The sequence below is a fragment of the Schistocerca nitens genome, chromosome 2 (assembly GCF_023898315.1).
Source record: "Schistocerca nitens isolate TAMUIC-IGC-003100 chromosome 2, iqSchNite1.1, whole genome shotgun sequence".
Classification (NCBI taxonomy): Eukaryota; Metazoa; Arthropoda; class Insecta; order Orthoptera; family Acrididae; genus Schistocerca; species Schistocerca nitens.
In genome coordinates, this window is record NC_064615.1 from 499,379,164 (window position 1) to 499,394,923 (window position 15,760).

At 39.7% G+C, this 15,760-nt stretch overlaps 1 protein-coding gene across 3 annotated transcripts in view; it reads left to right on the forward strand.

Moving 5' to 3' along the window:
* LOC126236473 (cleavage and polyadenylation specificity factor subunit 1) overlaps positions 1-15,760 on the forward strand; it is a 328,004-nt gene that overhangs the window by 44,646 nt on the left and 267,598 nt on the right. For all 3 annotated transcript variants that reach the window (XM_049945805.1, XM_049945806.1, XM_049945807.1), the window contains 2 exons: positions 5,864-6,078; positions 8,982-9,334. In XM_049945805.1, the coding sequence (XP_049801762.1) occupies positions 5,864-6,078; positions 8,982-9,334 (568 nt within the window). The remainder of the gene's footprint in view (positions 1-5,863; positions 6,079-8,981; positions 9,335-15,760) is intronic.

A 15,760-nucleotide genomic window follows, 5' to 3' on the forward strand; every position in this document is an offset into this window, starting at 1 on the left:
GACACTGTTGCTCCTGGGGTATCGGCGAGGACCATTCGCAACCGTCTCCATGAAGCTGGGCTACGGTCCCGCACACCGTTAGGCCGTCTTCCGCTCACGCCCCAACATCGTGCAGCCCGCCTCCAGTGGTGTCGCGACAGGCGTGAATGGAGGGACGAATGGAGACGTGTCGTCTTCAGCGATGAGAGTCGCTTCTGCCTTGGTGCCAATGATGGTCGTATGCGTGTTTGGCGCCGTGCAGGTGAGCGCCACAATCAGGACTGCATACGATCGAGGCACACAGGGCCAACACCCGGCATCATGGTGTGGGGAGCGATCTCCTACACTGGCCGTACACCACTGGTGATCGTCGAGGGGACACTGAATAGTGCACGGTACATCCAAACCGTCATCGAACCCATCGTTCTACCATTCCTAGACCGGCAAGGGAACTTGCTGTTCCAACAGGACAATGCACGTCCGCATGTATCCCGTGCCACCCAACGTGCTCTAGAAGGTGTAAGTCAACTACCCTGGCCAGCAAGATCTCCGGATCTGTCCCCCATTGAGCATGTTTGGGACTGGATGAAGCGTCGTCTCACGCGGTCTGCACGTCCAGCACGAACGCTGGTCCAACTGAGGCGCCAGGTGGAAATGGCATGGCAAGCCGTTCCACAGGACTACATCCAGCATCTCTACGATCGTCTCCATGGGAGAATAGCAGCCTGCATTGCTGCGAAAGGTGGATATACACTGTACTAGTGCCGACATTGTGCATGCTCTGTTGCCTGTGTCTATGTGCCTGTGGTTCTGTCAGTGTGATCATGTGATGTATCTGACCCCAGGAATGTGTCAATAAAGTTTCCCCTTCCTGGGACAATGAATTCACGGTGTTCTTATTTCAATTTCCAGGAGTGTATATCGCTTGCAATGTTCTTCCATATTACTGAAAGTTTTTGTTTTAATAGTTAAGTTTGTGTGTTTTGGATACTGATCTTGTTGCATCATTTCAAAAACTGCTGCATCTTTGTCTGTTCTTGATAGCACGAATGGATCGTTTTATAAACTGCAGACTTCTTCTTGAAGATGAATTCTAACACCTTTAAGACTAATTTTCAATGGATTGTTAAAGAACATGATATCCAATTCTAGAGATTTATACCTTGAAAATTTTACTTCCCTGTATTATTGTTTCGGTTCACAGCAACTTGGGAAACGACATAAATTTTCCCTCTTTATTTTCAATTTAAACAACGCAAGTTTACATGAGAATCTATTAATATTTGTACACATACCAGGAATAGTGTGTTCCTTTCCATCCAAATGCAAATTCAAATTATTTAAATGATTTGTAAAATCTGTTAGGAATGCTAATTTCAATAAAAAATGAATTTATCAGCTTATTTGCAAACACTTCAGTATCCAATACATGTCCATATTCTGCCTCAACATTTTCCAAAAGATATCTAAATTTTCGATGAGATAGTGGTCAGTTTCCTCTTTGTATTATATTCATAGTTTTCAGTACATCTTTCATTGTGGCCGGCATTCTGACACATTTCCCACATAGCGCCTCCTGATGAATATTCAGCGAAAAGTTAAACAGTTTATTCAGTTTTTTCTTAGTTGACCAACGGAGCCATTTGTGTTACCGACTGTAACTGATGCACTGTCGGTGCAAATTGAAGAGTATTTTTCCAAACCATCAATTATATCAAAAAAGTACCGAGCGAGGTGGTGCAGTGGTTAGCACACTGGACTCACATTCGGGAGGACGACAGTTCAATCCCGCATCCGGCCATCCTGATTTAGGTTTTCCATGATTTCCGTAAATCGCTCCAGGCAAATGCTGGGATGCTTCCTTTGAAAGGGCATGGCCGACTTCCTTCCCCGTCCTTCCCTAATCTGATGAGACCGATGACCTTGCAGTTTGGTCTCATCCCCCAAACAACCCAACCCATTCTCAAAAAAAAGTAATTGAGTAAAAACTGTTCGGTCAGTACTCTCATCCACACACAAATAATTACATTGACAGTTTGCAATTAAATTGTGTAGTTTATTTTTTTTTATTCTTTCATCTATATCAAGAATTTGATTTTTTACAGTGTTATGTGTGAAAGCAACTGTTTCAAGCTGTTCAGCGGCATCGTTGTAACCAAATGCTTTTGCCGTTCCTGTTGCGCATTCTTTCATGAGTACACCATCACTGAAGCATTTCTAAACTTTTGCCAATTTTGAGTATAAGGGCTATTCAGAAAGTAGGGAACATTTTGGCATTAAAAAAAACTAAGCATAAGAAATACATTTTATTATATACATCTGAAAGAGCAACTTATATACTACTTTTCCACATAGTCACCAAACACATTGAGGCACTTATCATAGCAGTGGACAAGCTTTGAAAGACCTTCGTCGTAAAATTCTGCCGCCTGAGATTTCAGCCAGTGAGTTACGCCCACCTGGAGTTCACGTCTTCATCAAAGCGCTGCGTTGCAAGCCAGTTTTTCATCTTGGGAAATAAGTGGAAATCACTTGGTACGAGATCGGCGCTGTAGGGCGAATGAGGGAAAATTTCCCATTTGAATGAATTAAGGAGTTCTTTAGTGCAGTTTGCCGTGTGAGGTAGGGCATTGTCGTGTAAAAACAAAATTTTGGATGTCAGTTTTCTTCGGCATTTGTTTTGAACTGCTCTTCTAAGGCTGTGCAAAGTTTGACAGTATAGGGCAGAATTTATGGTTCCTCCACATTTTAGAAAATCAGTAAGAAGCACACCTTGGCTATCCCAAAACACTGTCGCCATCAACTTCGTTGCTGACAAGATTTGCAAACATTTTCTTGGTTTTTGGGGGGACCTTGTGTGCCCCCACTCCACGGACTGCAATTTTGTCTTGCAATTGACTTGTTTCACCCAAGTCTCGTCACCAGTTATGATTTGATCCAGTAATGAATCACCCCATTTGTGGTAGACCTCCTGAAATGTCAGCGTTGCCCCCATTCGCTGTTCTTTATAATGCTCTGTAAGCATTTTGGGCACCTATCGTGCACATAATTTGTGGTAGCGTAGCTTTTGAGTGACGAGTTCAAACAGCAAAGTCCGTGAAACTTGTGGAAAAGAAGGCAAAAGCTCCATTATTGTGAAGCAACAGTTTTCACGAATTGTTTCATCAACTTTAGCGACAAGATTGTCAGTCACAATGCTCGGGCATCCACTCTTCTGTTCATCATGAACGTTGGTTCGGCCATTTTTAAACCGAATGCACCATTTCCGGATGGAACATACACTCATTACATTGTTTCCGTACACTTTGCACAGTTCGCGATAAATTTCTATAGGTTTTAACAATATGTGAGAAGGAAAAGTTGCTACTCACTATATAGCGGAGAAGCTGAGTCGCGATAGGCACAATAAAAAGATTCACACAATCATAGCTTTTGGCCATTAAGGCCTTTGTCAGCAGTACACACACACACACACACACACACACACACACACACACACACACACACACAAGCGCAACTTGCACACATGTCTGCAGTCTCAGAGAGCTGAAACTACACTGTAGTGTACACTGTAATGTAGTTGCAGCTCTCTCAGACTGCAGATGTGTGTGCAAGTTGTGCTTGTGTGTGTGTGTGTGTGTGTGTGTGTGTGTGTGTGTACTGCTGACAAAGGCCTTAATGGCCAAAAGCTATGATTGTGTGAATCTTCTCTCGTATTGTTACATTCCATCCTGGATTTTCCATTGCTTGATTCTATAGGTTTTAGGTTTTTTGCCAACAAAAACCTTATCATAGACCGCATCTTACAACTGGCGGGGTTTTCAATTGCATAGCACATTTCAAATTCGAATATTGAAAAAACCAGATGCGCAGAGACATTCCCGCTGTCACGGATGGGTGTCGACTAAGCTGTCAAGCACGCACATACCAAAATATGCGCGATCGGCACGCGCCTAGCAGCGTTTGATGGAAACGTTCCCTATTTTCTGAATAGCTCTCGTATAATACTCCATATGATACAGTGAAAACTCTTCTCTATAAGACTAGAAGGTTTAGTCAACTCTTGTACCTTTTCCCTAAATTTGTTCACTGAAGCTCAGAGTTTGTCATGAGTTTAACATCTGTGTGTTGCTTCATGGAGCGAAGAGGAATATCGAGCAAGATTATGTCCTTCGTTTTGGCTTAAAAATTTTTTACATATTAAAAATTGAGGTTTTTCATTGGGCTTGTGAACAAATGAGTACTTTATCTCGGCATTGAATCCAGGGTTTTCAGTATTCTTTCTTTTTGACATTCTTGAGAATTGTAATAGAAAAATAGCTGCAGTTGTAACAAAAGTGAAGACCTGAATAAAAGTGCAATATTAGGAAGAGTAAATCTGAACAAAACACTGAGAGCAAGCAGGCTAATGAAATAGCAGCACCTCTTCAAAGTTGGACAGCCAGTGAGTATGCGAGGGACTATGCTTTGAGGAAACAGTTGAAGAAATTTTCCCACCACTCGATTGCTGATAAGTAAGCAAACCAAAGGCTTGGACGTGGTTGTGATGCCGGTGCACGAATAGAGTTGGAGGGGGTGAAGCAATCACTGGAGGGGAATGGCTTGTGTGTGATGCTTTGCCAGTATCCTCCGTTTCAAGACACTCTCCATTCCTTTCAACTGCTCTTCTATGTCAATTGCTGTGACTGACAGAATTACAGTGTTATCAGCAAACCTCATAGTTTATATTCCTTCTCCTTCAAAAAAAAATTCCATCTCCAAATTTTTCTTTGGTTTATTTTACTCCTTGCTCAGGGTAAAGACTGAACATCTTTAGGGATAGGCTACAATCCTGTCACACATCCTTGTCAGTGGTTTCCTTTCATACCCTTCAAATCTTGTAACTGCCTTCTGCTATCTGTACAAGTTGCATGTAACCTTTAACTCTCTGTATTTTATCTCTCCTACCTTCAGAATTCCATTGTTTATTCCAGTCGGTATAAAAGTAGACTTCCCTGACATGGCTATAGTTTTCCCTTTTTTTCAGCCATTTGCAGTATCAGCACAACAAGGCTGTTGTTGGCTGATGTTACAAGGCCAAATCAGTCAGTCATTCAGACTCTTGCTGCTGCAACTATCTAAAAATCTGCTTCCCCTCTAGAGGAACCACATGTTCGTCTGGCCTGTCCAGACACCCCTCCATTGTAGTTGCAACTACGGTATGGCTATCTGTGTCATTGAGGCACACAAGCTGCTCCACACAGGCAATGTCCATGGTTCATGTGGGCTGTTTGTGATTTATATTGTTACAGAAATACCTCAGAAAGAAAATATTGTCACTAACAGAGTATTTGTATTGTGAAAACTACAATTTGTGTATATAAACTGCTCTCTTAACAAGGCTTTAGATTCCTTAACAAAACAAATGGATGTGTAACCACTTGAGGCAGCTGGTAGCCATGAGATGATTCATTCATACATTTCTTCTTACGTTTCTGATTTTCTTGATAAAGCAGAAAGATTACTGAAGTGTAGTTGTGCCTTCATTTTTCCAGTAAGAAAACAAAAATAAAATTATGCACTCCTGTGGGAAATTCACACATGGTGGATAAAACAGCAAAGGTATAACATTTTTTAATCTTGTTCAGCTTCCTCATGATAGTTTTTTAATGGTTGTAGTGAATGTTTGGCTGTGTACATAACATTTTTGAATGTATCTTTAAAATAACATGTTAGTAATAACTTTTGTTCTTTGGGGCCCACAGTGCAAAATATGTCTTTTAATGACATGATTATTTAGTAGTTGCATATGGTCATAAGATTTTGTTTTGAACTGATATGTTTTGTAAGTTTTATGTTGCTTTCAGAATTTAATCTGTAACACTAATCGGTTTTCACTTTTCAGAAAACAGACCACCAAAAATGAAACTGGAATGTTTAGCCACATACACATTGTTTGGGAATGTCATGTCAATGCAGGCTGTTAGCCTTGCTGGCTCCTCGAGAGATTCTTTACTTCTTAGCTTTCGTGATGCAAAGCTAAGTGTTGTTGAATATGATCCAGAGATCCATGACTTGCGGACACTGTCTCTACACTATTTTGAAGAAGAGGAGATGAGGGTATGTTTCAATATGTGTGATTAAAAGAAAGCTGAATATTTTCTTCTCAAAGAGTATAAAGATTATTTTGAAAGCTATCGTAGTGGTTCATGTTGTAAATCCAAAATGACTCTTTTAAAAGAAGAACTGGACTAACTAATCAGCAAATAAATGAATGAAGAAAATAAAAGCAACTTTGCCTTTCAAATTTTTCTCTTCCAAATCAGCAAGAAGTCTCTACTTTGTTCTACTATAATTTGAAAGTAAGGAACTTTTGAAAACTTCAAAGGCTAGTGGCATTGCCCATATATACAAGTGACATAATTTTTTGTACACCACAACTGCTGTTGGAATTTCTTTATTTCTTATAATAATTTTTTTGTCCAATTTACTGCAAGTACCAATGGAAAATAATCTGATTATCGTAACTAGTAGTGCATTAAAGACTTTTTGACAGCAGCTCTGGATGGATGAAAGACATGTCACGTATATATTATACAAGGTTTCACAAACCTTAGGTCCAAAATTATATGATTTGTGGAGGATACCAAACTGAGTACTTTTAAATAAGGACCAGTAACTCAGAATTAATGTTATGTTTAGTATTGACATAAAAATGTAACTTGATACAACAATGTAAGTTTATAATAATTGTTCTGAGTTGCGACTTCCAGTTTCAATGCATTTGTTACAACATAAGTTGACCTGCCCGCAGAACTAAATTCTGTAGCCAGTGCTTCCACACTTTGTTTATGATAAGATTTTAATTAATGCTCCTCCATTACTTCCTACACTGTATTCTTTTATGTGTGCATTTGTCACAAATTGACCAGTGCTATTGATGAATATTCTCCTACATGATCCAACACCATATTCTCAAATTCTACTGTACAGGCAGTTCTTTGATGAGACTGTGTGACAGTTCTGTGTATTAAGTTTCTGTCCATGGCGAAAATTTCTTCCGGTTATGATAATGCCTGTCATGAAACTTTTCTTGAAACTTTTGTTCATCTTTCTGGGGACAACAGTGTGCTGCACCATACATTAAATGCATATGTCAAAGTTTCTTCAATAACCAATCTTGGTAAATGCCGCTGTATGTGCATCAGAGATGAATTGTGTTTTATCTTGTTTTCATGTTAGTGCCGCCATAATAGTTTGTTATTATGAAACATAAGTAGTTTAGAAACACATGCCTCATATGTATTGCTAATTGATAAGCCAGTACAGGGTGAAGCAGAAAGAACTCCTCAATTTGAGATGCAGCAGGCAGCGACAGAGTAGAGTGAGGGGGGGCCATGTCCTTGAATAACTGCATACGTGCCATTTAATAGCTGCATACGTGCCATTTTCAGTGTACACCATGCTAGATCAGGTTAACATCACACATTTGTCATTGAACCGTTTATTGAAAATGGCGGAACGCCAATAACTGCTCAGTGTACTTCCTGTACTCACTTCACACTCAGTCGACGGAACCCTGTTCCTGATAAGAAAACCATTTATCATAGGTTTCAGATTTTTGAGAGGCAGGGTATGCATTGAAATATAAACTTCAACATCAATTATGGACTGCTACAGGCCCAGAAAATGTTTCTACAATGAGAGGTTCAGTTCAACAATTTCCTTGATGTTCCTCGAGAAAGTGGGCGTTAGCCATACAATTACCTGATCAAAGTGTGAGAAGAATCTGGCATTGAGATTTGAAAATGCAACCTTACAAGATTGTTTTGGTTCAAGAACTGAATGGAAGAGATTACGTTGTCCGTACAACATTGTGTCAAGACATGCTCGTGAACGTTCAGTAAGAAGATGGTGTGATTTTTTTTTTTTTTTCTTTCTGACAAGGTACATTTTCATCTGCCAGGTACAGCCAACAAACAAAATTACCGGGGTTGGTGTGAAAATGACCCCCAGGAACACCATGAACAATGACTCCACAATCCTATGGTAACAGTGTGGTGTATAGTTTCTAATTTTGGTTTGTTTGCCCCCCCCACCCCCCACCCCCCTTTTTTTTTTTTAAGAAGAAAATGGTGAGAGTGTTAACTGTAAGCAGCAATCACTACTGTGTCATGCTCCTGCAGTGAAAACTAGGCAAAGTGTTTAATGTCCTTGAAAATGTGTGGTTCCCCAATGGTGCAACAGCCGCACAGGATGTCATTCACTTGCATTGGTGAGGGAAGTGTTTCTTGGACATGTCATTTCTTTGCATGGTGATATTGGGTGGCCACCATGTTCGCCAGACTTGACATCCTGTGACTTTTTTCTGTGGGGCTACCTCAGGTACAAGGTGTACCAAGATCACCATTAAACTTTAGAAGCCCTCTAGGAAATGATAATTTAAAAAGTTGAAGCAATCACACCTGACAAGACTTGTTGAGTAATGAACAGCTTCAGAGAACAACTCATTAACAATGGTGGCAGCCATTTGAGTGAAACATAGTTTAAAACACATTTATCATGTATTCTTAAATGACATTATGTTTGTTCTTAGATAATAAAAATAAAAATGTCCTACCTTACTTGGTTTCATTTTTCTAAGCTTCTTTCTGCTGCACCCTGTACTACCTGAGACAGTGACTTCCACCCTTTCGTTTCTTATCTCATAAGAGTAAATTTAGAATATGGTGTTGAATCTAAAAATGTGAGAAACCTGTATAATAGCCTCCATCCCTCTTTCTTGCTTTCTTAATCCCTGTTCCTATAATTGTCTCCTCCTCCATCTCCCGTGTCATGTCATTGCCATCCTTAGGAATAGTAAAATAAATGGAGTAGCAAGAAATGAATAATTAAGGAAAACAATTGGTATAAGCATTGCATTCTGTTTCATACATATATATGAAGCACTACCTGTAACAGTGGTGTAAATAATTGCGCTGTTGTTGTTTGTATTGTAATTTATAAAACATCTTACTTCACAGGGTGGCTGGACTCATCATTACCATATTCCAATGGTCCGGGTCGATCCAGAGGGTAGGTGTGCAGCTATGCTGGTGTATGGACGCAAACTGGTGGTTCTGCCCTTCAGACGAGAAACAGCTCTGGATGATCCAGATTTGGTGTTGCTTGGGGAGGCCTCAAAACCAATAATAGGTTCAGCTGTAAACTCTCAGAATGCAAATGCAAGTTCTAAACTTCCTGTTTTGGCATCATACATGATTGTTTTGAAAGAACTGGATGAAAAAATGGATAATGTCATTGATGTGCAGTTTCTTCATGGTTACTATGAGCCGACTTTACTGATTTTGTATGAACCAGTGAAAACATTTCCAGGGTCAGTTTCCTTCAAGCTATTATTTTGATGTATTGCCAATATCAATAAGCAAATAAAAGAATTGATCATGCATTATAGGCATTAATAGTCAGTGTTTGATTACTTGATGACACCTGAGTTTTGAAATTTAAGCCTTAGTTTAAGGTATATTTTTCTGCCTGATGTTTTGTTTCATCCAGTGGGATGCATCATCAGAGACCATCTGATATTTCTCTGCTTGAAAAGTAAATCCTTTACTGGTAAATCTAATAATCCATTTTGTTATCTCTACCAGTAAAGTGTTCAAACTGATCAATTTTTTAAGGATTAAAACTCATATAATTGAACCATCATATCCTCTGCTGTGTCTCCCCCAACAAAATATGCCTTAAACAATGGCTTCAATGACAAGAACCAGCTGTCCCAAAGAGAACAAGAATTGGTTTTGTCAGACAGGAAAGTCCAGGTTAGAAAACCAGCAATATTATGAAAAGGTAGATTGCTACTCACTGTACAGATAACACTATGAGTTGCAGGCTCAATGAAAAAAAACTAACTGTGTCATCTTTACAGTGAATAGCAGGCTATTCTTTTTACAATATTGTAGAATTGGTTTTGTGTTTATTTTGACATTATTTCATACCATGAATTAATATGGACTTGATTCTTCATTTCCTATCAGAAATATTGACACTCTGTATTACCACGTTTTATGAGCTATATTTTAGTTATACTTATTTGTTTATGATTTTAATAATCACAATTATTAAAGCTACTTTAAGATATGATATTGGTGTATGGTTGAGATGCACAGAAAAGTTAAAAAAAATAAAAAAAAGACATTGTAAGACAAGGATTCTGCTGAAAACGTTCACTAGATGAATAAAGCAAGAATAAAGCATACAAATATGTATTTAGATGCAAAAAATAAAGAGAGATATACGTATCAAGCTAAGGAAAATCCAGTATGGAATAGTGACTATGAAAAGGTTACATTGTTACTCCCCATATAGTGGTGTAGGCAGGCACAACAAAAAGACTGCTAAACAAGTATGCTTTCAGCCAAAAGGCCTTCTTCTGAATTAGACAACATGCAAACATGAACATTCATGCAAACGCAACTCTCACACTGATGACCACTGTCTCTGGCAGCCAAAAGCTTACTTGTTCAGCTGTCGTTTTGTTGTGCCTGTCTGTGACTCAACATATCCTCTATGTGGTGAGTAGCAAAGAGAGATGTATAACATATGGATACTCTAAAAAAGGGAACAGCCATTGTTAGTTTGTGATTATAAGTGTTTTTTGTGTATTTAGCTCATATAGGTTACTCACTGAAATAGGGTATGCAGCTTTTCATTAAAGGAAGTATGATTTTAATAGTGTAGAACATAAAGTTATTCTTAGATTAAGTTTACTCAACCCTAAATTTTCCATCTGATGTTGAAAATAGTTCTTTATTTAATGCTAGATTCACTTAACTTCCAAGTGGCTGGATGATATTGCCATACATAAATAAAGCATTGGTTAATTTTGACTCAGATACTTACTAGGCAATTTTGACCCAATTGTATTACAAACATAATTTGATCACTAGAAAGACAGTTATTTAAAAATAAACATTTTTATTATATTTTAACAGTGAATAATGCTTTTTGTTTAGCTTAAACTGTCTTTAACATTGTGGAAGAAGAAACAAAATGTTTCTGACCTGTAACTGAACAGTAGAAAATCCTGAAAGGAAAAACAACAATGTGAAAAGAATAGGTTACTACTTTGCCACATAGTGGAGTGTTGAGTCTCAGACATGCACAATGAAAAATAATGCTCAAAATGTTTACATTTCTAGCATTCTTTTTCATTGTGCCTGTGTGCGACTCAATGCCTCCTTTATATAGCAAGTAACACTCTTATCTCTTTTGTATTGTTGTTTTTCTCACCTGTAACTGATAGATGCATGACACACAGAAACATGTAACAGCGCGCGCGCGCGCTCACACACACACACACACACACACACACACACACACACACACACACACACACACACACATATATATATACGTTACTAGCTTATCAACTACTGCTCTTTTTCCAATGTATGTACAGACATTGAAACGCAGCCATCCACAACTGGTAGCCTGTATGTAAGACATAACCCATTTGTTTAATTTTCTTAAATACATTGAAGATATTGTAGAAGGGCAAGAAATGAAACCATAATTCTCATCCAGGCAATATGAATTACTTTTTTTAGTATGTGTAATTGTTGTAGGGAAGGGATGTACCACACTTGACATTATTTATTGTTTGTATGGTAGTTACAACTTGAATTGGCTTGCGACCTTTCATTCATAGATTTACTGGTAACTTGAACAGTGCAGTAATGGAAATGCCTGCAGTGACTCTGTGTGTAGCTTTCTTAAAAGATCAGCTATGATATCAATGAATGATGTATGGAGCATTTACTAACAACTTCTGCTTTGCATCAGATCTTTCAGGTATTCTTTGTGGATTCAAAGTGTATCTTTTGCTTGATTACATTAGTAAAATGCTTACTGTTTTGTAACCTAAATTTGGTTTCTTTAATGAAAATCAAAACAGAAATGCTGGCAGATATAGTCTCTACTTTCAGGAGAGTGAAAGAATAAATGAAAAGCTAATATTTTCAGTAAAAAATTGATAACCTCATGATCGTAACTTCCAGTCTAATGATGTCACACTGGTCTCACATTCGAGAGGGCGATGGTTCAAATGTGCATTCGGCCACCCTGATTTAGGTTTTTTGTGATTTCTGTAAATTGCCTCAGGCAAATTCCAGGATGGTTCCTTTGAAAAGGCACAGGTGATTATTTCCTTCATCATCCTTGAAATGCTCCAAGTGTGTGCTCCATCTCTAATGACCTCAGTGTTAATGGAACATTAAACTCTAACCTTCCTTCCTTTCTTCCTTCTAAATACCAGAGACAAGTATACAGAAAAGATCCTCCTAATTTTACTCTATCACTGTCTTGAAGGAAGCTAAAAGACTGAAATTTCCAATCAAAATCTGTGCACAAATGTGATAGATGGCTGAATCTCCCATGGCAAGAGTCTTCTTGAAACATATTCTCAGTGTGTGTTAAACCTTCCCTTAAAACACAATGTTGCGTTATGCTAACACATCTGGGCTCTATGGTGAACCTATATGGAAAACATTCATGCAAACACAGTAACTTACATGTATGTCATCATTTAAAAAAAAAACACTTTTCATGTTTCCAATGAAGTGTATACAAGGGTGGATTGAAAGGTTCTCGGAACAGAGTAGAAAAAAATACTTGCATCACTGAAACTTTTTTTATTTTTCTATGTAGTCTCCTTGAAGATTAATGCACTTGGTCCCATGATATTCCAGAGCCTTGATTCCATATCGAAAATGAGTTTCCTCCAGGTCTGCAAAATAGTTGTCAACTCCTGCTATCAATTCTTCATTTGAAGTGAATCTTCATCCACCAAGAAAAATTTTCAGTTTTGGGAAGAGATGGAAGTCTGACAGAGCCGTATCAGGTGAATATGTCGGGTGTGACCACAATTCGTACCTTAGTTCGTGTAATTTTGCCATGGTGATGGCACATGTTTTTTATCCAGCATCAGGAGTCGCAGCACCCATCTTGCAGATAATTTTTTCATTTCTAATTCTTCAGTTAAAGTGTGATAAACCCTTTTAGATGACATCTGGCAAGCGTGAGAAATTTCACGCACTTTCAATCGGTGATCCTCCATGACCATTTTGTACACTTTTGCAATGATTTCTGGAGTAGTGACACATGTTGGCCAACCACTGCGCGGATCATCATCTAAGCTCTCCCGATGAAATTTAAATTCATTTGTCCACTTGGTAGCAGTTGAATATGAAGGAGCGGAGTCCCCCAGGGTATTCTGGAAATTTGAATGAATTTCCTTTGCTTTCATACCTTTCTTTACGAAGTACTTAATCACTGCTCGAATATTGATTTTTCCCAACTTTGCAAATCACTGTGGGGGAACAACAGAGCCACGTCACCACTGAGAGTACTGATGTGGCACGTGTGTACAGGTAACGGTCCAATGAATATCACATGAACAACTTGTTGCGCTAGCACTGACCTCTCGTGGAGATTCCAAGAAGTTTTCAAACCACCCTCATATTCAGTCCTATCATGGGCTAATTATGTCATCAATAGATGGGAAGTATGCGAATACACGTGTACTGTTTTTCAATGGGTGTGAGTGTTCTGGACTCCCATAATCCACCAGATTTATGCTATTCATTTGGTTTGTCTTTCTCAATCTTCCTTCCATACCTTCTATGTTTCTGTATGCATCATAATTCACTTTGTGTGTGTGTAGTTCAAATCTCCATCCAGATATACATTTCCCCTATATCACTTAAGACAAATGCTGGGTTGTTTTCTCAATAAAGGGTGATGATGTTCTTGCTCAGTCTTGCCACATGTGAGCTTGCTTCAATAATGACATTTTTGTTGACAGGATGTTCAATCCTAATATTCTTAGCTGCTGTCTTCATGTCTATGCACATCTCATTTTTTTTCCTTTTTATTTTATTATATTCTTCTTTGTATAAACATAGATATTCTAATTTATTTCACATCTTCATTTTCCAATATAAACCCTTTCTTAACCTTCTCTCTCTCTCCCTCCCTCCCTCCCTCCCTCCCTCCCCATCTCCCATCCCACTCTCCCTCCCGCTCCTGCTTCTCCTCCCATCTCCCCTCTCCTCACTACCACTTTCTTCCCCTCTCACATTCTCTTCTCCTTCCCTACCTCCCTCTCCATATTCATTTTTCTTTCCCTCACTCCCTCCCTCACTCTCACACTCTGTATCCATTATACACTCTACCTCGTCAGAACTCCTTTAATTGTGTTTTTGGGCTGCTGAGTCATCTGTCTTTCCCACTGCTGCCTTTTTCTACCTTGCTACAGCCTCCCCACATCCATCGGTCCAGTGGTTCTGTGGCTGTGGTAGTGCACATTTTGGTGTCAGTGTGTGAATATATGTTGTTTCTGCTAGAAGAGCCAGAACTGAAAGCTAGTGAAGACCATGTTCTGTTATGTGTAGGATGAAGCTGCCTGCAGACTAAAGTTCCATCACTGTCATTATAAGACATGGTAACTACCTGCTAGAAGGCCTGTGCCAATTATCTGACTCATAACTTCCACTTCCTGCTTAAAGCCTTAGGCCATGAATCTGTTTTCCTCCTCAACAATGTGATCCCCCACATACCCACCTTCTACGTGCTTCACAAAATCCACAAACCCAACAACCCTGGATGCCCCATTGTAGCTGATTATTAATGCCTTCAGTGAAAGAATTTTGGCCCTCACTGACCAACACCCTCAACCAATTGCCCACAATATAGCCTCTCATGACAAATATATCAACCACTTCCTTCATCGACTCCCCACCATCCCCACCCCTATACCTCCTTGATTCCTGCTCATCACTGTTGATGCCATTTCCTGATACACCAATTTCCCGCATGCCCATGGTCTTGCCACTATTGAACACTACCTTTCCCAACGTGCTACAGACACTAAGCACACTGCCTCATGCTTTTTGCCTCTTGCATCTAACTAACTTTTTGTAGCTCACAACTACTTCTCCTTTGAAGTAGAAGTATACAAACAAATCTGCACCACAGCCATGGGAACTCACATGGCACCCTCCTATGCCAACTGTTTATGCCTAGCCTCTCAAAACCCCAAACCCTTAGTGTGATTCAGGGTCAGTGATGATATCTTCACAGTGTGGAGTCAGAGCCATGGCACCCTACCCTCATTCCTTCACACCCTCAACACCTCTCCCACCCACCCAACTGGTCCTCCTCAACCCAGTATGCCACCTTCTTGGATGTTAACCTCCTCCTCTCTGATGGCTCCATCCACACCTCTGTCCACGTTAAATTCACCAGCCACCAACACTACCTGCATTTCGATAACTGTCATTTTTTACACTTCAAAAAATTCCTCCCGTACAGCCTGGTCATCCAAGGAAAGTGTATCTGCAGTGACAAGAACTCTCTTGACCAGAATGCTGAGGGTCTCACCAGGGTCTTCACAGACAGGCGCTATCCTCCATACCTCATCTCCCACTCTATTTTCCCACACATCTGTAATCCTCCCACCACCTTCAAGAACTAGCTATGAAGGAGTGCCCACTTTGTCACCGAATAACCCCTCCCCCCTCTCAACACTGGACTGGGGCAACTGAACCACCGAGCGAGGTGGCGCAGTGGTTAGACACTGGACTCGCATTCGGGAGGACGACGGTTCAATCCCGCGTCTGGCCATCCTGATTTAGGTTTTCCGTGATTTCCCTAAATCGCTCCAGGCAAATGCCGGGATGGTTCCTTTGAAAGGGCACGGCCGACTTCCTTCCCCGTCCTTCCCTAATCCGATGAGACCGAT